The sequence below is a fragment of the Haliaeetus albicilla genome, chromosome 2 (assembly GCF_947461875.1).
Source record: "Haliaeetus albicilla chromosome 2, bHalAlb1.1, whole genome shotgun sequence".
In the NCBI taxonomy this organism is placed as follows: domain Eukaryota; kingdom Metazoa; phylum Chordata; class Aves; order Accipitriformes; family Accipitridae; genus Haliaeetus; species Haliaeetus albicilla.
The window spans coordinates 65,552,321-65,574,778 of record NC_091484.1 but is presented as its reverse complement, the minus strand read 5'-3'; the positions used below and the strand labels follow the sequence as shown (position 1 = coordinate 65,574,778).

The following is a 22,458-nucleotide window of genomic DNA, read 5'->3' as shown; positions in this document are numbered from 1 at the left end:
TTTGTTAAGAAAATAAAAAAAAAAGAATTTTCAGAGGAAAGAGAAATAGTCCAACAATTGTGGGGAAAAAACCTGAATTAATTCTTTGTTATTCTTGTTGACCAGAATGAACATGAAATAGAGTGACCGGTTTGGTGTTTGGTTGTGTAACACTTGTGCATATCTCAGCAGCACGAGTCCTAGTTGATTAAAAAAAAAAAACTCACATATTTTCTTTGTGTGGTATGACTTACTGTGTTTCTCAGTGTCTTTATAATGCCATGCAAAATAAGATTCTTTATTTTAATATTATTATACATAGCATTAACATAAAGATATTGCAAAGCTTAAGACCAGTCATTTAACAAATTCCTGTCATTGTGTTTTCCTGCTAGTATTGCGAGACATGCACCTTCAGCTTATTTGGGAACTGTTTCATCAAAGCATTAAGACATAGTCCTGGTTTTCATTCTCAGCTTTTGCCCAGCGTGCCTTTCTGCTGCTTATGTGCCATAGCTTTCACCTTTTCCTTTTCCACCTTGCATTCAAGGTTCCCAGTGCAGCAGTAAAGAGAAATACAACTGATAAATCACGTCCCCTCCGTTCTGACGCTGAGTGGGAGGGTGCTAAGAGGTCGCATATACAGGCAATGAAACTTCTGTTTGGGCAAGAAGACTATAGATGTGTGGATATTTGTTGTAGGATAATAAATGAAATAGGAAAAAATTAAGTTGTATTTCAAGAGAAACTAACTTTATTGTGCCATCAAAGTTTCCAGAATGGATTTGACCTCTACATATATATTAAAAAAACCCCACCCTGTCTCTTTCCAATCAGTCTACCTGCCCACTGCATCGTTTATTACCAATGAAATATTTTTGTCCTGACAGTCATGCCAGCTGGAAGGCTAAGGGAATCAGGGTAAATCAGCACAGATCTTGTTTCAGCTGTCAGGAAGAGGCAAAGGAAGAATACAGAATAGAAAGCAGTGACTTCCATAAGTTTTCAGAAAGAAATGGAGAGTATATTTTAAAAGGTGAGGAGACTGCCTTTTGCTGCAGAGAGGCTGGTGTGCAGCTTCTTGCAAGCATGTTGTGTTGGCAGTGCCCATGCTGCAGTTGTGGCAGTGGGGTAGGAGACATGTCATCCTAGTCCACCCTTTACTTTGTCACCAGGCTGTTGGATTTGGGCCTTTGGCTACTTGCTTTTTAAAATACCTGTAAGTCACCTTAGCCTCTTAGTTGTTCAAGCTTATGCTGGTTTTTTATTTTACACAACTGACAGATAGTAGTGATGCTGTGTTTGTATTTGTAAAGCCAACGAGCTGTGCTAGGTTCAAAGAGTTTGGTTTCACCCTCATTTTCTCCTTGTGTGGCCAAGCGGCAAGGCTGTGGTTTTGAGGAAACAGACCTTGTCCTTGAGGAGCTATGCTGAGGTCAACTACTCCTTACTCTGTGAAACTACATTTGGTCAAAACCAACCATCCAGAGCTTGAAAAAACATTTTTCCTATGTGAAGAACATTTTAAATCTGGGAAGTGTTTATTTACTGTCTGTTTTATTCTTCAGATATGCCTCTTCATGTCCGACGTAGTAGTGACCCTGCACTGATTGGCCTCTCAACCTCTGTAAGTGACACAAATTTTTCTTCAGAAGAGCCTTCACGGAAAAACCCTACAAGGTGGTCCACAACAGCAGGCTTTCTCAAGCAGAACACCCCTGGCATACCGAGTGCTCATGAAAGAAAGGTATATTTCTTTCCCCCTCTTTATCCAATAAATGACAAATGTGCGTGAATCTTGAATTGATGTTTTGTCCTTCTCTTACCCGCTCCTGATTTAAACTTGTGTTTTCTAATGTTGTCCACCAAACCCCATCATCATCAGAGGAGTGTTTGAGTTGCATGCATATCCTGCCCTTCAGAGACTCTTGGTGATGCGCACAGCAGGGGCTCTAAAAAACTTGATTTTTGCTATTAACTGTAGTTGAAGCTCTGATTACTCATTACTTTGCAAAGCAGGGCCTAAATGCTGTCATGCATTTTCTTTGAATGCAAATAGGCCGTGTCTATAGTGATTTTTACTGATCTCCATAGAAGTCCTAATGTCAATGAATAATCTGCATGCCCACAGCTGGTCTGGTCTGTCTTTCTGACACAGCATTGCTAGTTTTTACTTTCTGAGCCATTAGTCAAGTAATACAAAATACAAATTGCAAATGCTGTCATTGACAGATGACAAGCTCATTGATAACATTCTTAAAACTAAAACAGTGAAATGTAGAGTGAATATTTTTTCCTTCATTTTTTCAATATGATTTCAGTATCTCTACATGAATTGCATTATTAGCTAGAGAAGTCAGCAGGAAGCTCTCTTCTCAGTGCATTATTGAAAAAAAAATTGGAAGAAATATTCCTTTTCATGCAGCCCCTGACGTTGCCCATAATTGTGATGGTAACTTGCAGACAAACTCAAAAGGAAGAACATACATAAATTTTCCAATAGAAGTGAGTAATTTTTAAAGAAAGTTGCACTTTCAGTTACCATTCTGACTGCACAGCACAAAATCCTTTTGGAAAATATGCAGCTTATTATTATAGCTATTTTTTTTCTTTGTTATTATTAATTCTGAGTAGTATAAATGCAAACTAAGACCCTGCAGCCAGGGCTCCCACACTCCAAATAAAGAAGTCTTCACATGCTGCTAATGAACTGAACTATCTTCAGTGGGCTTTTGGTTATTTAAAAACATCTATAAAAGCACAGTGCTTATAGGTGTTGAGGTCCACATTCTTACAGAGGTGTCAGTTTAATGTGGTATTGTTAGGTCTCTGCTTGATCGGGATTTCAGGTAGGTGATGGTTTATTTTCTGTCACTTGTACTGGTGTGGCACAGAAGTGCATGTTGTTTTGAAAAATGTCTTTTATACTATTCTGATTTGGAGAAGAAAAATTATAATCTAATACATTTGAAGAGTTAACATTTTAGTTAATTTTTCTGAAATTATAATGAGAACTGCAGTTCATTACTCCACAAGCATAGATATGGAGGGCCATACATAGCATAATCAGATTTCTTTGGGTGTCTGAAGTTAGAAGAAATTGGAGACAATTGAACAGCAGCTAACCTTTCACACTAGTCTTCTTGCATCGTTAGTTGTTCAGCATGTACTTTTAATTTTTCTGAAAATATTTCATGTCTACTGGAGCATGGTGACCAAACTGGAAAGGAATGCATGTGATCTCAGATAGCAATGGTAAGCAAGGTACAAGAGAACATTAAATCAAGAAAGATTGGAAAGAACTAACGTAGGTTAGTTAGTACAGTAGACGCTGATAATTTCTTTTACCTTTTTTGCACACTGTATAAGTTGATCCTTTGAATAGAGCAGATCACTGAGTGCACTATTTTTAATAGATAGGATGCAGTAAACAACTGGAATTTAATAATTGGTTGTGCAATGTGTTAGACTGTTTTTTTTCCTGTTTTCAGCATCTTAATTTCTTCATGTGAGTCAAGATATGTAGTGAGTCCTATTTCTCTTAGGAATGGATAGTAAGAATTCTCCTTTCCTTTCCCAGTATTAGCAACAATTTCATTTGTAGTATTATTCTAAAAGGTGCAGTTTTTAAGTCTCTGTCACCAATCACTTACCAAAGTACTAACACTGAATTTTTACAAATGTATTTTGGTTATTTGAACTATAACAAGTCCTCACTACTTTTCTTATGTTAGGTTGTTTTCTTCAGCTACTCAGATAACAAAAAGAGATGGCTGTGCTTTGTTCCAGACTGTTTCATTGATTATAGATGACACAGACATTTCAAGCAAAGCAATGAGAACAATCTTAATTTTCTGCTCAGTGCATTGGGCTTGAGCACCCATATATCTTTTGTGGGCGGTTGGCACTACGTAATGTTTTCACTGCAGTTCTCTCTCTTGACAGCACAAGAACATATGTTCTTGGGCTGAGATTTGCAGCACAGTTGTAGATTAGCAACTTTGCCCCAGCAGTATCTTGCAGAAACAAGAAAAGCGTTTCTGGGAAAGTTGCCAAAAGCTTCATCCACCTACTGACTCTAAGAAGTGACATTACTTTCAGCCCGTCACCTCTAAAGAGAAATAATTGACAGGTAGAAATCCTGTCCAATTTTTGGAGGAATTAGCAGAGGGAAACTGCATGTATCTGGCAGAAGGGATTTATTTCTCGAGGGCAAGTGAGAGAAGACTCCGTATTGGTGTTTGTTTCGTTTGGGGTAAGAAGAATTTGGAATGACAGGAAAATGGGCAGATGCCCAAGTTGAGATGAAATGAAGGGGTGGGAGTGCTGCCATGCACTGAAGGCTGTGAGAAGCCAGGACATATGCCAGTAGTTCTGGGCAAACAGAAAGGGAAAGGGCACTGGGGAAGAGGAAAAATGTGGGATGTTGAAGGATCCTCTTGAAGAAACTGTAGTGCTACCTGTTGTTATTAGGGTAGATGAAGCAGGACATCAGGCTCTCCTGTGTCCTTAGGGAAAGATGAGAATGACCAGAGAGGGACAGAGTTTGGTTTGGAGGGGCTTGAGTAGGTCCTGCAAAGATTTGAATGTGTGTTGAACTTGAGATGGATTTCTACTACAGTAAGTAGGATGTTTTGGTATAAAACCCTTGCACTAAACTGGATGTGCTCTCTCATCCATTTTTCATATCATCTCTTTATAAAGAAACATATTTTTTGTTAGGATATTATAATACACTCTGTGTTTCCTTAGAATTGGAATCTGGATCGTTTCTGGTTTCTGCGTTGTTCACCTGTAAGAGCAACTTGAAACCGGATGTTCTGTGTCCCAAAGTACTTATGTATTTAAAGAATTATTATTATTGATTATTTACGAGTTAATGTAGTGTTGGTAACTGTACTCAGCTAGGAAATTCCTGATCTCATCCTTCTCTATTTTTCCCATGAGTGGTCTCCACCAAATGATTAGGTCTCCTCATCTGTGCAAGTATTCACAAAATTGGCTCATGATTATCAGCAGCTTTAGTAGGTAAATTCACTTACCTGGATTTTTTTTAAATGGAATATTAAAATCACTTTCAGATACTTTTTTGTGTGTGAGAGACATATCTGTATTACCTAGCGACTCATGGCTTGACTTAATCCTGTCTTTTGCTTCCTTGAGCCATTCTAATGAAACAAGAAGAAATCTTTTAGTAAAAATATCTTCTCAAAGGCCTGCAGTAATACCTGATTTGCAAGCTGTAATTTTGTTTGAATTGTGTTGAACTGTATGGCTGAACAGATTGTATGCAGCTGAAGCATATCATGTGTACTTTTTTCCACTGCAGCAAAATGTTTTTTGATATTGTTGTTTTCTGAAAAACTGTTAATTTGAATCACATTCTTAATAATTCGGTACCAAAGCCTATTGGCTTAACTACCTGCCCTTCATAGATGTGAGCTGCATTAATGAAAGTCATGTTTCTTTTCCCTTAGATGTTTGTGTTAATGTATTGGAAGAATATAAATGCAACAACCAGATATGTTGCATCTTATAACAACTGTGAATTAATTATCCCATATATTTTCAGTATGGTTTTTAAAATTTGCATCTCCATTTGTGGTAAGGAATTGCATATCATTACAAATTAGTTATCTGTTTTGATCCTGCTTCTCTGAAAGGCACAAGGCTTATCTATTTAACCTGCCTTGCTTAATGCAGGGGTATACCATGGCTAACTGGCTTATGAAAAATTTCCCACTGTGACTTTTCTGAATTTGATTCATATATTGTTGCGTCAGAGATAACAGCATTGGTACAGCAGAAAGAAGTGAGAAGGAGAGCTCAAGAGAGAGCAATGAGAGAGAAAAATGATTGTGCATGGGCTTCTGTGCCTCTCTCGCTCCTGGGTTCACCCACCTGGAGCAAAGCAAATGGCATGCAACGTGCTCTGCGGGGTGGATCAGCAACAGCAAACATGTAGCTGAGTGTAGTTGGCACATAATTTTTTTTTTTCTTCCTTTTTTTCCCTTTGCCATTTACTCAGCAGCCAGGTTTTTTTGCTTGTTTGTTTTTAAATGGGTTTGCCCATATATGTATTTTGAGGTTGAAAATAGCCATGCCTTGTAGGATCAATTATTTTTAGGATGTGCTTTCTTCCTACTTGGAAACCTAATCTTTTGGGGCTCTGTAAACTGCAGAGGAAGAATTTGAAACTGTATGGGAGTGATCTAAGTCTAATCTAGTGTCAAATCCATTACCTGTAAAGCATTGTGTTTCATCTCTTCTTGCAGCTATTTTTGCTGTTCCTATGGGTTGACACTGATGAGTACAAATTTTCAGACTGTTGGATTGTAGGTTTTTTATTTATGTGAAAGACGCAATGCTTTCTAATCCTTTGTAAACAATAAAAAAAAATATTTCTCTAATGAAGTATGTCTAGATAGGAGAAAAGCATGCATGCATTATACGAAAAGCTTCAACACTAATGGTATGTCAGTGTCAAAATCGGATTTAAAGTGAAAATCAGTTTCATTTAGCTTTGCGTCTTTTTAAACACGGCTTAGTGAAGTTTGCTTTATCACTGTCACCAAAGACATGGTACTTCAACAGATTTTAACTATAATGCAGAGGACTGAAGAGCCCTGTATTAGAACTGTGTGTGTTAGTGTCATTTTATAGCCAGGGAGTGTGAATTGCAGAGTGTAAATTGATTAAATTGACTAGGGAAGACTGTGGGCTAAAAGACTGGGCATCATTCTGGGAACAAGAAACTGAAGTGTTGCTGAGGCTTCTTGGGAACCTTTGTCTCTGGTTTGTACTCCTGCAGAAGGGAGGTAGTGTGTACCAGATGAACAGTGTTGGTAAAGTGCTGTAATACAACAGAATTAGCTGAGGAGTACAGGGTAAATGCAAAGAGTCTGGCATCTCTGTCATGATAGGTTTAAACCCCCATGTAATGAATGCATCTTTCTGCTTTCAAAATAAAAATGCAATGCTTTAAACAAAAGTTCTGAAGGATTCAATGGCCATGAACATTTCTTCATCCAGGTTTATTTGAGCAGGGCTTTTCCCTTTTCAGTGAGACAGTCGCGGTTCTTGTCATTTCAGATGTGATTGCACATAGACTGAGAGTAAGGGAGAATGAGAGTGAGTTATCCACAGATGATGAAAAAGAGTGTTTTAATGCAGAAGATGTTGTTGTAGGAGAGAGATTAATGGAAATTCAGAAGGCAAGTTATATGTATCAGTTTTCTTTCTTTGTGATAGTAACTCGTTGCTGGCAGCTTGTCATGTGATGATGAAATAGAGGAATCGTACCCAAACAGCCTGCAATATAAAATAAACATAGTATGTGTTATTTTTGTCCCGGGTAATGTGTAAAATTCATGACTTCCACAGAATCACAGAACAGCTGAGGTTGGAAGGTACCTCTGGAGATTGTCTAGTTTTTGACCTTTCTGGTCAAAGCAGGGTCAGCTTGAGCCGGTTACTCAGGTCTGTGTCCAGTTGGGTTTTCAGTATATGCATCTCCAAGGATGAAGGCTGCACCACCTCTTTGGGCAGCCTCTTCCAGTGTTCTATCACCCTTATAGTAAGAAAGTTCTTTCTTATGTTTTGATAGAATGACTTGTATTTCTTTATGTGCCCATTGCCTCTTGTGCATTCACTGGATACCACGAAGAAGAGTCTGGCTTTCTTTAGCAGAGCAGCTAGTGATATTTTAGTGCAATAACAAATCAAATCTCTATGAAAGAACTCAAAATTCCTGACTTTCAAAATGTGAAAACAAATATAGTATTTCTCATCATCAGCAGGCTGGGAATGAGAGACACAAAGTGAAAAATCCTTGCCTAGTGCACAGAGAGGTAACAGCCAATATGCATCACTTGATGCTGTGCTGTTCTGTTTGCCGAGTGCTGTGTACACGGACAGGATTCAACTGTTTGCGTCCAAAAGTCAGTCATGATCAGGTGTGTTAAGAAGCAGGAAAAAAGCCAACAGCAAACCCCAACAAATCCAAAGTGAAGGTGTGATTTTCTCCATCTCTGTTGTTTTACCTGGTTTTGCTCCAAGTCATCCATTTGTGGAAGCCCATCTATAAAATTTCCTCTCTATCCCCCAAAAGAGACAGATTATTAGTGCAAGATACTAGAGAGATCTGAGAGCTGGTGAGTTTTTTTCCACTTCTGCTCTGAGGCTGAGCAAGTCTGTTGATCACTCTCAATCTTTGTTCTTCGTCAATAGCATAGGAAGAATGTGTATTTTTCTCCCAGTGCTGTGCTCTCCCATCTCTCTCTCTGTGTGATGGGTGAGCAATGTCTGGTCCATAGGTGAGGGGACATGGTACTGCATCACAAGCTGGGATTGCCAAGGAGGGTCTGGATGAGAGAGTCTCTTAATGGTGATGAAGGAGTGGTGGAATGTGCACAGGTTGTCTTTTCACTTCAGTAAATGCAGTGTACAGCTCCTTTCTCTCAGACACAATGAAAGCTATACTGAAAACAGAAAGCTCTCAAGTACATTGTATAATTGAAGTTGTAAAGAATGGCTGGCTTTTTGTCTGCCATTCATCTAAGGGAATGTGTACTTTGTAAATTCCCATTTTTAAATGTTCATCTCTATTTCTTTTAATTTTTTATGTTCTTGCAGCACTCCCTGGGTTTGAGGGTGAAAAACTCTGGGCCTGAAAGGGTAGGTTGTTAAAAGATTGAGTAAGTTTTTTGGGACAAAAAAACCCAACAAAGAAAAGTTAGATGTTCAGGTTTAGTGATTTTATTTTTTTAAAGTTTAGACATACACATACATTTTCATTGGCAGTAGTTGGATCTGGGTTTTGACCTGCTTTCATCTATTTAGTTGTAACCCACAACCATGCATTTACAGTATACACTTGTAGTTCAAGAGTTTCTGCAGATTCATATATTTGTCTGTCTTGTTTTCATTTTATCAAGGTTGTGTAGTGGAGCAAAGCAGGTTTGGATTTTGGCTGAATGTGTAGCTAGCAAGAAAAAGAAGTTTAAAGTACAGTCCAGGTTGCGGGCTATGCTTCCCTACTTCCCTACAGTGTTCTGACATGAGCCTGCACAGCTTAAACAGTGATTATTTCAGCCTTTTTTGCTGTATTTGTTGTATTTTTAAATGTACTTTTGTCATCTTGCAATGAATACTAATCACACAAGAAGACAAGGAAAGACAAGCAGGGAAAGTAGTCTCAGAATAAAATTCAGACCCATACGTGGAACTAATCTATACAAAGGAGTACTATGGCTGGGGAGGAGATGGTAAGCTTTAATTAGTGGGGAAATTCAGCTCCAGTAAATACAGGATTTCAAACCAGGAACGCCTAGTCACCTTCTGGGCTTATTCCTGTTATGACTAAATTTGGGGCTGAAACAGATGTCACTTAGCCTGGTTTTGTTTCACAGCCTGGCAGAAAGGGGATGATCATTCTGTGCTACCACCCAGTTTTATTGTCTCTTTATAAATGAGCTCTTCAGCTCCTGTATACAGATGTCCAACTTGAGAGCATTGCCTGCTGAGCACATGAAGTGAAAGAAATCTGGACAAAAGCTAAAACCATAAGATGGAGAATGATGGGAAGCTGTTCAGTGTGAGAAAGGTCTGTGAGACTGCAAGGAGCCGAAGGTGACAATGCTGCTGTAAACTCAGATAAAAAAGAAACATGCTGCTGCAGGCCACCTGTCTGCTACCTCTTGGGTCCTTTCCCTGCAGACCGCAGGAGGGATTCTGGCCAAGGTCTGAAATGAATTTGCAGGTCGGACGAGGCGATGGATGCTTTACTGGGAGCCTTGCGGAGTCGCCTGTCTGTATTGTTAAATACAGAGGAGGGTGGTGGTGTGGGTGAGGGCTGGCAGAGGGGAGGAGTGGCTGGCTGGCAGCATGCGAAGGCACAGCCGCTTGGCATGGGTTTGGGGAATTGCCTTTGTGCTTCTGACCTTAAATCACCGCTCTTCTCCCCGCTTGTCAATGTAATGAAGAAAGAGGGGAAAAAAAAGTTTAGTTAGGCTGAGAAGACAGAACAGTTACCACATCCCCCATCCTCCTTTCTTTGTTTCAGGACTGCAGATGCAAGTTTCTAAACATAAAAACAGCCAGTTGCACCATTTTAGAGGTATGGCCACCTGAAAGCATCTATCCGACACATAAAAGGTTACTGCTGGTGGTTTATAAGATATTCTTCATTTCAAGATCTAAATATAAGATCCTTGTGAAGTTTCCTGTACCCCATTGTTTCCTGTTCCTTAGCTCCCCAAATATATTTAAAGTTAACATTCTATTTGTTAAATCCTATCTTCAGAGCATACTTTTGAAATACTACCATATATTATTTGGGTTGTTTTGCATTATCTCTTGTGAGGTTTTATTGTGAGCCTAATAAGTAAAGAGTGAATGGAAGCAGCAGTTTCTTTCCTGTCCCTCAGTCTGAGAAATAACAGCATACACTGCCTGGTAATTTCTGGCTTTGCATGTGTACGTGCAAAGATCATGACATTTTTGATTTTTCCATTGTAAACGAGAGATCAACAGAATGTTTTGGATAGGCAGTCTCATGTTTTTTAGTTTACTCTTAATTTAGCCCATATTCTTTGACACTAAATATTTACATATAACACTGCATGCACAGAAAACTGTCCCTTCATCATGGCCCCTAGTTACTGCTTTTTTTTAAGGTCAGGCCTTGCTTGTCAATCAAAGGATAACATGGAATATATGAATTGGAATTGGACAGCTCTGGAAATTTCTGAGTGTAAGGTGATAGAACTTAAGCAGAACACTGGCTTTTCAATTGCCTTTTTCCTCGTTGGCATTTAATGAGTAAATGCATAATACATTAATTGCATTCACAGAGCGATAGAGAGGGTCATTTCTGAAGATGAGTCTTTCTGAAAACATCAGAATGATTACAGAGTGGTCATTCTTCTCATCTATTTTCATCATAAATAGGGCATGCAAGTTCTTTATTAGCCTACAAGATTTACGTCTTCTGCATCCTAAGACAGTTTTTACCAGTTGCTGGAAGTGACCCATGCTCTGGGTCAGAGCTGAGAGGAGGCACAAAGCTGCGATAATTCTTTAATGTGGAAGTCCTCTTTTACTTTTCTTCTTGGAGAATGGCCCAAGATCAAAGGTTCCTGATACTGGGTGACTGGAACTGGTTCATTCTTATATGTGTTAGATGGCTGGGCTGTGTCTGGATTATTGTAGCTCCTGGCGTCATGTTCTTCAATACACTTCAAAAAAAAGCAAACGTAGGAACTAAACTGTAGAATGATAAAGTAAACTGAATCTACTGAGAGGAAAAGGAAGCTCACCCAAGCAGTAGTGTCAGTTTCTTAAGATATATGAATTTTTATAAATAGTGACTGGTACAATTAGTTTCAAGGTAAACTTTTGAAATTTGGTACAATTAAAAAGCTGTTGATGACTAGAGAGATCAGTTCCAAATCTGACCTCTATGTAAGAAGGTTTTTTTTTTTTAAAAGGGAATTTCTGTTCATTCAATACATCTATTGGGTTAATTCATTTTCTGTATGTAATGTATTTTCCCTGTAAAATAGACAAAATTTGTGCAACATTTTTTTTTTTGAGAAATGGGGATTCAGTTGGTCTTATGCCTCATTTATTTGTCTAAAATCCAGTTAAAAGAAAAAAAAACAACACAAAAAACCAACCAAACAAAAAACTCCAGGAACCTGCTTACTAGACCTTCACACAGCATGGAAAATGGGTATATGTGTATATTGCTGCATTTATAAACAGATGTTTGCATCAGACAAAGAGGTATTTACGTAAACTATATGAATGTTTCATTAATTACAGCTTTTAGCATCCTGTCTGAGAGTGATACCAATCTGTTCAGGGTCTAACATAGACATAGTGGAGCATAAAAAGAAAGAAGAGTAGCCTTTCTAGTGATTGAACAACAATAAATACACTTGTAGACATGAATTTCCCCAAAGTCTGTCAAATGAAATTATAACCTCAAAAGATTAAATGAAGTTTCATCTCTCATCGACATGGACAAACCCTATCTCAATCTGAGACCATCACAAGGAATCAAACCCAAGCAAGCAAGAAGCCTTTCCAAAAGTGCATAGTGTACAAGAAAAAAGAATGGATAGCAAAAAAAAAAAGTCAGTGCCCAAAATGGTCTCTCTTAGTGAAGATCCTGAATGGGATGGTGGCAATTTGCTGTAGAAATAGTTAAAGTGAAAACTTGGTTTACGTTTTTTGATCTCCTTCCAGAGAATTACATTGAAGACCTCTTCAATCTGTTTTACTCCTGTTGTATTGCTATGTAGTATTAAAAAGAACCAAACCAAAACAAACCACACCAAAATTTGCCACACTTTACGTTAGCTGCGCAGGAGGTCAAAACGAAGGGAAAACCCCAACTTCTTCACTATTTGGAAAGCGGCCTAGTGGCAAATGAGATAACAGACATGGAACTGTCACCGTACCATGTGGAGGACTTTCTGGTTGGGTTAGTAATGCTGGGAGTCTGCAGGGGTAGAACTGTGGGTTAAAATCACGAGTGAGGTTATGCACTGACAGCTTGTAATTGAAGTACACAGATCATGCTAATGCATCATTTCATGTACAAGCTGCAGAGTCTTTGATGAGGAGCTTGTTATGTTGCAAATCATCAGAAATTAAAAGTATAGCAAAATTGCTTCATTTTTGCTGTCCCCTTTCACCCAACCCTCCAGCAAAGCCCCACAGGGACACCATGCTGAACTAAATCTTTAAGGTGTTAGATTATGTGTCCTAATTAAAAATACTGCAAAATGCTACTGTTAAGTGTAGCGGTAATATTGTGACTTGGCAGTTGTGGTGTTATATTGATCAATTTCCACTTCAAACATGATAAAGCTGACATGGCCTGTGGTCCCCAAAGATGTTTTTTAAAAAAATTAGAGGATTTAATTGTAACTGATGATGCACGTCAGCCCCGGTCCCAGGAGGGCTTACAGCTGCAGCTCCAGAAGAAATGACAGTTCCCTACATATGACCCTGATGGCTTCTGTACCATGAAATCTTTTTCTTTATGGTATTGAAGTTGAAAGTGACACACACCTTTTCTGGTCAGATGTTGGCAGCGTGAGTGCTAATGCTACATCATGCTGAATAGCAGTAAAGCTTTCTGGGTTAACACTTGCATATTTTACAAAATCCCACCTATATATATATATTTTAAATAGCAAACAACATTGTAGCTGGTTCAGTAAATCCCAATGTCTAAGCTGCAGCAATGAGTTTTTCACCTCCACCTCTATAGTTTATCACCACTGCTGTCCTTGAATTAGATCTGGCATTAGCAGTAATGGAGATCCCTGCATAGATGGGATTCCGGGTAGCCAGCAGCATCTTAAGGTTTTGTTGTGTAGCTATCTGCAAGGACTACGTGTGGCAGTGTTCAAAGTGCTGGTTTCTCTGCTCCTGGTCTAGCTTAGTGCTTGCCCCGGTGCTGTCACTGGTGGGGTACAGGGATAGCTGTTTGCCAAAAAGCAAAGGTAAAGAAAGGAGTGGAGGACTTGTCTATGGCTGGTTGTTCTTCTAATGTTTCACTGTTTGACTAAACCCAACATTACTGTGTGTGATTGCAACACTGATAAGGTATTTTATTCCACTCTGATAATAGTGCTGTTTTGAGCCTCTGAGCAGTGCTGAGAAACGCAAGAAGGTACAGGAACCACATCTCTCTACAATTTCAGCTTTTAGTTCTGCTGTCAGGAAAATTGCTGAGTGACTTTGATGCCTTCTGTATAAAATGAACTGGTATAGGCCTTATCAGGAGAAAGGTAATCTTCTACAGAAGTGGGGTATAGCAGAAATATTTCAGTAGATGGGATGAATATACTCCTCTGGTCAGCACAGATAGTATTAGGAGTAATTTCCTTGAGGGATTCATGACATTAGTATAGATGCATCAAACAGAGGCCTAATTTAACTCTTTAGCTTAGATAATTTCATTTACATTGTGTGCTGTGGCGTTGAAGACTTTCTACAGCGTGATGTTCCAATATAAAATCTGAGCAATAAGACTGTCCTGCATGATTCAGATCAGAGACTTAGTTTTTGAATGATTGAAGAACAACACACGTCCCTTGATGAACTTTTTTCCTTCCTCTCTTGCTCTTGCAAAACACTCCTGTGCATGGGTAATGGATGCTGTGTGGAGAAAGATTTTTTTTTTGTAGTGTAGAAAAAAATGTCTTTTTAAAAAGTTTATATTGAACATTGTAAACATGAATCAATAAAAAATGGAATTATCTATAAAGCACAGAAATACAGAAAACATCTCATTACATAGGAGGAAATTTCCATTTAGACTAGGTGATGGTCTGTCAGATAGTGAGTTATTGTTAGATTACAATAACTCATGCACCAAATGTATGGGGGGTTTTGTGCATAAAATGATCTTTCGTTCTTTCTTTGTCAGATTTTGATTTTGTTGTTATACCTTCCCACCACTTTGAACAAGAGAAATTGTTGTTTTGGCTTATAGGAACTGTGCCACCTCTGTTACCAGAAGAGAAGAATTGAATAAGAGAAGCAACAGGAAAAAATCAATTTGTACACACCGTTCCCTGGCTTTTATGGCTCTGCTAAGGGACAGTTCTACAAAGCAGTGACTGACTTCCACTGTCCCCTTCTAAGGAAGAGATTGAGCAAGTTTCTAGTTTGCTGTGTGGTTAACCACACTGGAAAACTGGTTTTTTTTTTTTTTTTTAGTTGCTGAAAGACACAAAGTTCTTATTTATGGCAGGATAAACTGATTTATGATGGTGATTTGTTAGGCTGGTTACTTGTGCAGACATATTTTTACAAGGTTATCTTGTGCTGGTTGAATTCAAGTTTTAATATCTTGACATGGAAGACTTATTCTATACTGCAAAGTCTCATTCAAGAAAAGAAGTTATCAGTTAAGAAAGCTTAAGTTTGATGTGTCTGGGAAAAGACTGCTCTCGCATAGGAAGCTTTTGAAAACTGCTACATATCACAGTTATACTGAGACCTGAATTTCCTAGCAAACCCTGTCACACATTTACAAGAAGTAAACTTGTGAAGGCAATTGTAAGGGAATTGATGCTACAGTCCATGTTTTAGAATATTGGACTAATACTGTGCCAGGCCAAAGAAATATCAATACAGTAAATAGGGAAAGGAAATGCTCATGCTGTTAGAATGAAGTGTTCATTCAAGAAAGGGTCAAAAATCTGCTGTGTGCTATAAATAAAAAAAAATAAATAGTTTTTAGCTGTGATTGTGCACTGGTGTTTGTTTATTTTTTTAGAGATTTTCAAGATTCCTAGAAGTGTTAGTATTGGAAAATATGTAGGACTACAATCCTATTTTAAAAATGGATTCTCTCTCTATTATCTGATTTGGCATGAAGATAGACAAACATTGACTGGAAAAAATACTCTGCTTTTGAAGGAAGGATACTTACAGTATATTTATAATCCTCTTCTGAAAAACTAAGCAGAATTTCCATTCCATATATTATTTCAGTTCAAGGGAAGTAACCGATGTAAGTTATCAGTAATTCATTGACTTTGGGCTAGGGGTAGCTCCCATCATTAAGGATCTGTGTTTTTATTGGCTTTTAGTGATCAGACTGGGTAAGGACTAATCTTCTTTAGAGGGTGAAGAATTTGTACAGCTTGTGGGAAAGATGTGCAGAGAAACTCATCATTTAAAAAGAAAAAAAAAAATCTTTTTTTATCAGTCTCAATGGGATAAATGTATCTCCATCAGCACAATCTCCATCTGCTGCTGTTTTGCAAATGTGACTGTATTTGTATACCTTCAGGCAAACCAAGCAAAGCATTATTATGTAGAACAGTAAATTCAAATTTTGAACTCTATAGCATGCTATCCTGGTCTAAAGGACAGTACCTGGAGCAGTGAGACAGCTTTGATAGTAAAACTAATTACATACAGAGACTTGGGAAAATTATGTAGTGGTCCAACTGGATGGACTGTATATTTGATGGACTATGGTATATTTGCTTTTGTTGAGAATGAAACTAAGGAACACGATGCCCTGAAGGCCTTGCTGAGTATGTACTTGGCAAGTCTGTGCTCTAGAAGTTTGAGATTGGAAAAGAGAGTTAGTGAAGTACAAGTGGGTGCAGGAGCTACAAATCCACTGAAGACTTTAGTTGGGCTTCACTGGTGTTAAGGAAGGGGAGCTCTTGCAATTGAATGGCCGGGCAATCGCGTTGTCCTTGGGTCTGGCTGGACCTGTATTCTCCTTTGTCAGTCTTCCTTTTGTATTCATTTAATAACCAGCTGCATTGTTAACGTGCAAGGACTGGTTGTTTTTTATAAGACACTTTTTTGTTTCTTTTAAACTAGAAAGATGAAAACTACAGAAGCCTACCACGAGATACTAGTAGCTGGTCTAACCAGTTTCAGAGAGACAATGCTCGTTCATCGTTAAGTGCCAGTCATCCCATGGTGGACAAGTGGCTGGAGAGGCAAGAACAGGTAATATATATGTGTGTATATATATATTACTTTATCAATCTAATCTTTATGCTACTCCAAGCTGTTACGAAGAAGTGTATTCTTGTGTGATATAGGGTCTCTAAGCATGATAGAAGCACTAGCAGTATGCTGACTGAATTTATATGGGATTCCTTCTGCTTACAAAAAAAACTACATTAAGACTGAAATGGACAGCTGCATTTATTTTGGTTTTGAGTCATAAACACATTTACATAGTATGTGGAATGCTGCTGTTCTTCACAACTGATACCAACAGGGTTATTTGAATTAGAGAGTATTATTTTGATAAATATTTTGTCATTGAAAGCTAATAATATTAGTACAGAATAGCTAAATGTGGGTCAGTTTTGGTACTGCACTTTTAAATACTTGTAAAATGCTTAACATTGTAAAATATATTAATTATAGATTTGAAGACAGTGTTATATTTATTTAGTGTACATTTATACTGCTTTTGATCTTGGGCTTTTTTGAGACACTAAGTAATACCAACTTGGTTTTGGTTTTTTTATTAATAAGCTGGTAGTCATAGACATTTAAAGGTCTGAAATTAAAATTACTTTGCAGTCACTTATGTATTTGTATGTGTCTGAAATTTTCCAAGAAGTGTCTTCAAATATATAATGAAAGTGCATCTTTCGTATGGAGACTGGAAATATAACAGGAAGCCCATATGTAGGATAGTGCATATGCAGGATTATTAGTTCAATTTTCTTCTGTATGCAATGTGACATGAAAACATTGAGTTTTTGCATTGAACATAAATGTACAAATCTTGTATTTTACAGCAATAGGGCATAAAACCAGAATTTGCTTTATACAGAGGAACTTCAAAATGGAATTTGCCATATGACATAAGCCCAAGCTTCTTATACTGTGCCTTGTGAATGGAGGGGAAGGTTTAGAATCCAGTACTGGGTGGTGTCCTGGGACTGATCTCCTTCACCCACAAATCCCATACCGGTATTTGAAGTCCAGCATTGCCAAATCTTAGGGTATTCCAAACATTCTTTATTCAACCCCATTCTTAGTTAAAAAGGAGCTTAAGTAATATCACAGGGTATAAAAACCTAAAAAAACCCAAATGTGAGGTAGTAACTATTTCTGTATCTTGTAATTAGTTGCAGATTTCATTTAAAATTATATGTTTTATGAAAAAAACTCTGTCTTTGGTCCTTGTATATTTTCCTTGGCACATTTAATGATGGTGGTAGTTCCATTACTATTTTCCTCTCAAAAGACTTAGAGTTAGTGTGGATGAGTTTAGCTGCTACCTCTGTATCTGTCTGTTGAAATGGACAGTTGGTGCCCAGATTCGAAGGCATGTCCTGTGACGGTTCTGCTTGTTTGATGTTTTCAAGGCATATTTCCATGCGTCATTAGATTTTCACCATGGCAGTTAATGAAGCTGTTGTCTCAGCAAAAGAAGTTGGATTAGGAATCTTTATAGTGATCATCTTCTAAAATGTTGGGTGCATGAATATTTTAATATGTGATGCTTTATATTAAGTTTTGTGCTGATTTTAGTCTCTAAACAGCTTAACTAGTTTGATTTATTGACCAATTAGGTAAATAATTGGGCACTAGTGGTAGTCTGGAAGCATATTTGTTACCTGAATTAACTGGCTGACGTCTGAAATTGCAAATATCATGTTTATTCTGAGCAAGTTTTCTGCTTTTTGTTTTTGTTTGTGGTAGTGGGGTATTTTTGAGAGAGAAAGGGTTTGTTCTTTAAATGTGTTGATGAGTCTGCATGTACCTGGAAGACCAGGAACCTTTTGCGATTTCATATTAGCAGGATAATTAATTAGACTGAAACCTGTTTAACAGGGTATGCACAGGAGAAGAAAGCCCATGGTGTAGTGAGAGTGGGATGCAGCACAGCTCTGCAGAGAGAGGGAGGGAAGGGTCTGGCAGGGGATGGCGTAGCTGCAGACAGAGATATTCTTCCACTCTTTTGGGGGTTTTAAACTCTAATATCTTTTTCAGTATTCTCTGTGGCACTGGTTAAGCCTTTCACTTCTGTGAAGAAGCAACTCAAGCAGCAAGGTTGCTATCTGGCATAATCAATTAATTTAGCAACTTACAGTCCTGCTCCTGTGTGCTCAACAGAGCTGTAGAGGGACTGGAGTGGTCTGTGCACCCTACCAGTAGGTGCATAAAAAGTAGCAGACAGCAGGTCTGCCACCAATGGTAAGGCAGTGACAGTGCCAAGAAACCTCTAGGGCAGAACCCATTACAGATACTAGGGGTAATAATAGTTCTGGTCTAACCTGCCTTTATGGGTCTCTAGAGAAGATAGTAGTAAACACTGGATTCATCTTGCAGACTCCAGAGGCTTGTTGTTGGATGAAGGCTCTGCTGGCTTGGATTGAGTTACTTCTCTCAAAGCTTGCCTCATCTCTTCCTTCTGAATATCAGGCGAAAAACATTTCCAGGATGATCTTTGTTAGCTTCTAACATACATGAACATTCACTGGAATTGTGCTTTGAGGAGTGAAGGTGTGATGTACCAAAGAAGTGCAATTGTTTTTGTGTGGACAATACCTCATTTCCCATAAACAGAACTATGGAGCAAACTGTAATTCTGCAGCATCACAGCCCATTCTGCAGGTGAAACTGCAAGAGACCTTGCTTCTAGGAAATCATTATAAGCTGCTGTAGTAGGGACTAATTAAGGGCACAGAAATAGATATGTTCGAGTAGTTGTTAGAGAAATAGTTCAGTGCCTAAAAATGGAGGAATGCATGAAGCCCATAAAAATTCCTGGAAGTAATTGCTTTTTGCTCCTGTCTATTGTGCTTTACTAGGGCTCTGCTAAATTAGAGTGATACATCAAAGAAATGGAAAAGATTAATTCTGATTTCTGAGTCCTTTAAGGGATTTTGGTTGTATATGCTGGTTAGTTATATCTAGCTAAGGATTGTTCCCAGTTACTTCCAGAGCCCTCTGATTGCCCACAGGGCAAATGATCCATGTATTTCTCAGAAAGTTTTGGTATTTCTCAAGCCCACAGAGTAAGTTATGTGAAACTTTGTACCAAAGAACTATTTCACCACTATAAAAGCAAAAATCCAAATACAATTTCAGAATATAGTTAGAAAGTTAAGGTTATTTTTTACTCGTTCGCTCAGTTACTTAATTAATTCTGTCCTACAGATTGTCAAGTACTAGGAGCAAAATTTGCAATCTTTAATTTAATTCAGAAATATTTTAAAAAAAGAAAATGTTGGAGTTTGTTCTTCACCTTGCCCTCCACAGCACTTTCTTTTCTCCCACAGCAACCAAACTTTGAGGAATAGTTGAAAAATCTTATTTCCTCTGAAATTTATTCATATATATGGTAATGTCACTTTGAGAAATCTTTTTTCCCTCAGTTCACTTCAAGACTTGCTCAGGCCCTGATCAAATCTGGACTCATGCTGTTTCATACCAGGGAGACATGAAAAGGGAATGCATGAAAGAGTTAAACTTTTCACCAATTCCTTAAGTTTAAGTACACAGAAAGCTTCTCTGGGGTGGTCATTTTAGTTTCATTAGTCAAATATTGGAACTGGCAGCAATCAAGACACCTTGAACTGAAATAGTATATCCCTTGCTCTGCTGGCGAGGCCTGTTTCGCAGAAGGAGTAAGAGTACCGGGCTGTGCTGTGTGCTGGAAAGGGGTGCGAGAGCAGCAGGAGAGGGAAATCCTACAGTGGCCCCACTAAATTATGAAGCGGTTGATCAGATTTGCAAATACAATGAGATTGGTTCAATTAAAACTACATGTAAATCTGTATACATGTATTTGTATTTGGTATATATCGGTACTTGTCAGTGCTTGAAAGCAAGGTAGGAGATAGAGTAAAATTTCATGGTTATTACTGAAGAACAGGTCTGATTCGTAACATCCCAGTAGCTTTCCAGTATCTAGCAAAAGCCAGAGATTAAAGCAACTCAAATCTATTCTGAAGTGGGAAGAGAAGTTGGTTACTACTGCTGTTTCCCTGAGCAGGAATGTGTTGTGCGGAACACTTCCCCTAAGTTATTCTTGTTCATGACATCTGTCTGTAGTAATCTGGTAGTTTTTCTGGTTCTTTTTTCAACAAGATCAGACGTGCAAGTAGCATATGGTCTTGTATCTCCAGCTGTAGATTACCTGCCCTCAGCTTGTATTTTCAGCAAAATAAGGCCTGCTTTTAGTATGATTGAGTAAACTCTTTTAAAACATTTGGATGCTATAAATTAGTCCGTTTAAGCGCTGTCAGTTGAAAAAAAATAATCAGAGCTTCAGAGGTAGGTTGGTGAATTTAAACCACTAATTTCCTGTGGATTCTAATGCTCCAGCTTACCCATGTTGTCAAATTTTTCACTTAACAACAAAACCCCTGCTTCTATTTTATGCCTTAACATAAGAATAGAAGGCAGAAATGCAGCTCATTTATTTTGTTTAGCTCTGAATGTTTCATAGTGGTATAGCTAATGTATATAAATATTTTTATTTTCCCTAGTGTACCTCTTCTGTGTTTCTCCTTGTCTGACAGGTGTATTTTAGCTTTTGTTTCTAGGTTTTGTTATGACTGTTACTACAGTGGAAAGGTCTGCAACTCCTGTGTTTCATGGCCTTGAGACGGGAAGACTCAGGGGGTGGGGGCTCTTCTTATCTCAAACTCCTCTCCTCAGGTGTAGAGGTTGAAACAGCAACAGCAGTAAAAATTATTGTCATTAGTAAGGAGTTATGCTTTAAGATTTGCAAAAAGGATTAGGTAGGCTTCAGTTGGAGGAATCATTTTTCACTGGTTATCCATTACTGTGTACAGTGCCAAGACAAGAGTCTCATTGCTTTCCTCTCTCTCTGAGTACACGCACTTTATAATTTGTCTCTTGTGGTAACAACCTTAATGAACATAGAACCATGACAGTGTATAAATTATAAAGTACAGAGATGGCTTTAAAGCTTGCCATATTCCAAATAAAGGATTTCTATCACAAAGATAGAGATATGCATATGTTCGAAGCTCTAGGCCAAATGCAGAGGCCTGTCTCTTTTTGTGGGGTCTTCAGTGGACAGTCCCGTATGAAAGGCAGGGGGGTGTCTGGGTGTAGCTAGGAGGCTATTGAGGGTTTGTGAAACCAGGCAGAACTACTCTGAGGCTGATCATGGGAGCAGAAAGTGTTACCAGCTAGTGAACAAGGCCATGGCTCATGTAGTTTGCTTGTTTCTGCAGGTAGAGCTGTGGTACACAGCTGAGAAAGGCACGGCTTGGCACCTGACTTAGCATTAAATAATTGGCCATAGCTATAATTACGGGCAGGTAGAAGCAGTGACCAGTGCATTGGTAGAGGATTCACTTAAGGTTTATGCTAGTCAAGGAGCTGATTAGGAGACCTCAGGGTGCCCCTGCAAGAGTTCAAAGTCTCTCTAGTCCCATATACACTTGCAAATTCAGTTTTTTTACTACTTGAGATGGGTTCTTGGCCATGCGATCACACTGGCTTCCACGTGATGGGGCTGTCAACACCCCAAGTGCTACAGTGATTGTTTCTTCTTGCTTTTGTACTACAAAGGTCAAAAGCTTGATTTGGCCCAAGAATATTTTCTCTTAGCTGCCACTGCTACAGGTAACTAGGTATTGACTGCTCCCTTTAGTTCTTTATAATGGCAAGATGTTAACTCCTTCAGCTCAGGAACTTGAGTGCTCAGGTGAAATGTAAGCTATACAGTGCTGGCTTGACCCTCCACTCAGCAGGAAGATGGGCAGTTACGTCTCAGCAAGGGCAGCAGTTGCATCCAGCTCTGAGCCAGCCAAATGCCCTGTCTGGCTGCCAGAAGAGCACCTTGACACCATTACAAAACACAGGTGTAAAAATATTTTTCTTTTTCTTTTCCTTTTCTTTTCTTTTTTTTCCTTTCTTTTTTTTTCATTTTTCTTTGATTAATCACACCTATGGAATATTTTTGTATATGTTATA

At 38.4% G+C, this 22,458-nt stretch overlaps 1 protein-coding gene across 16 annotated transcripts in view; it reads left to right on the top strand.

Moving 5' to 3' along the window:
* Window positions 1-22,458, top strand: part of PARD3 (par-3 family cell polarity regulator) — a 462,771-nt gene that overhangs the window by 185,226 nt on the left and 255,087 nt on the right. For 10 of the 16 annotated variants that reach the window (XR_011323725.1, XM_069778120.1, XM_069778113.1 and 7 more), the window contains exons 4-5: window positions 1,548-1,726; window positions 16,351-16,482. Coding sequence is in view for 15 of the 16 variants with exons in the window: in XM_069778120.1 (XP_069634221.1) it covers window positions 1,548-1,726; window positions 16,351-16,482 (311 nt within the window). In the remaining variant the exon portion in view is untranslated. The remainder of the gene's footprint in view (window positions 1-1,547; window positions 1,727-16,350; window positions 16,483-22,458) is intronic. The other 6 variants (XM_069778123.1, XM_069778117.1, XM_069778116.1 and 3 more) reach the window with 1 other exon arrangement.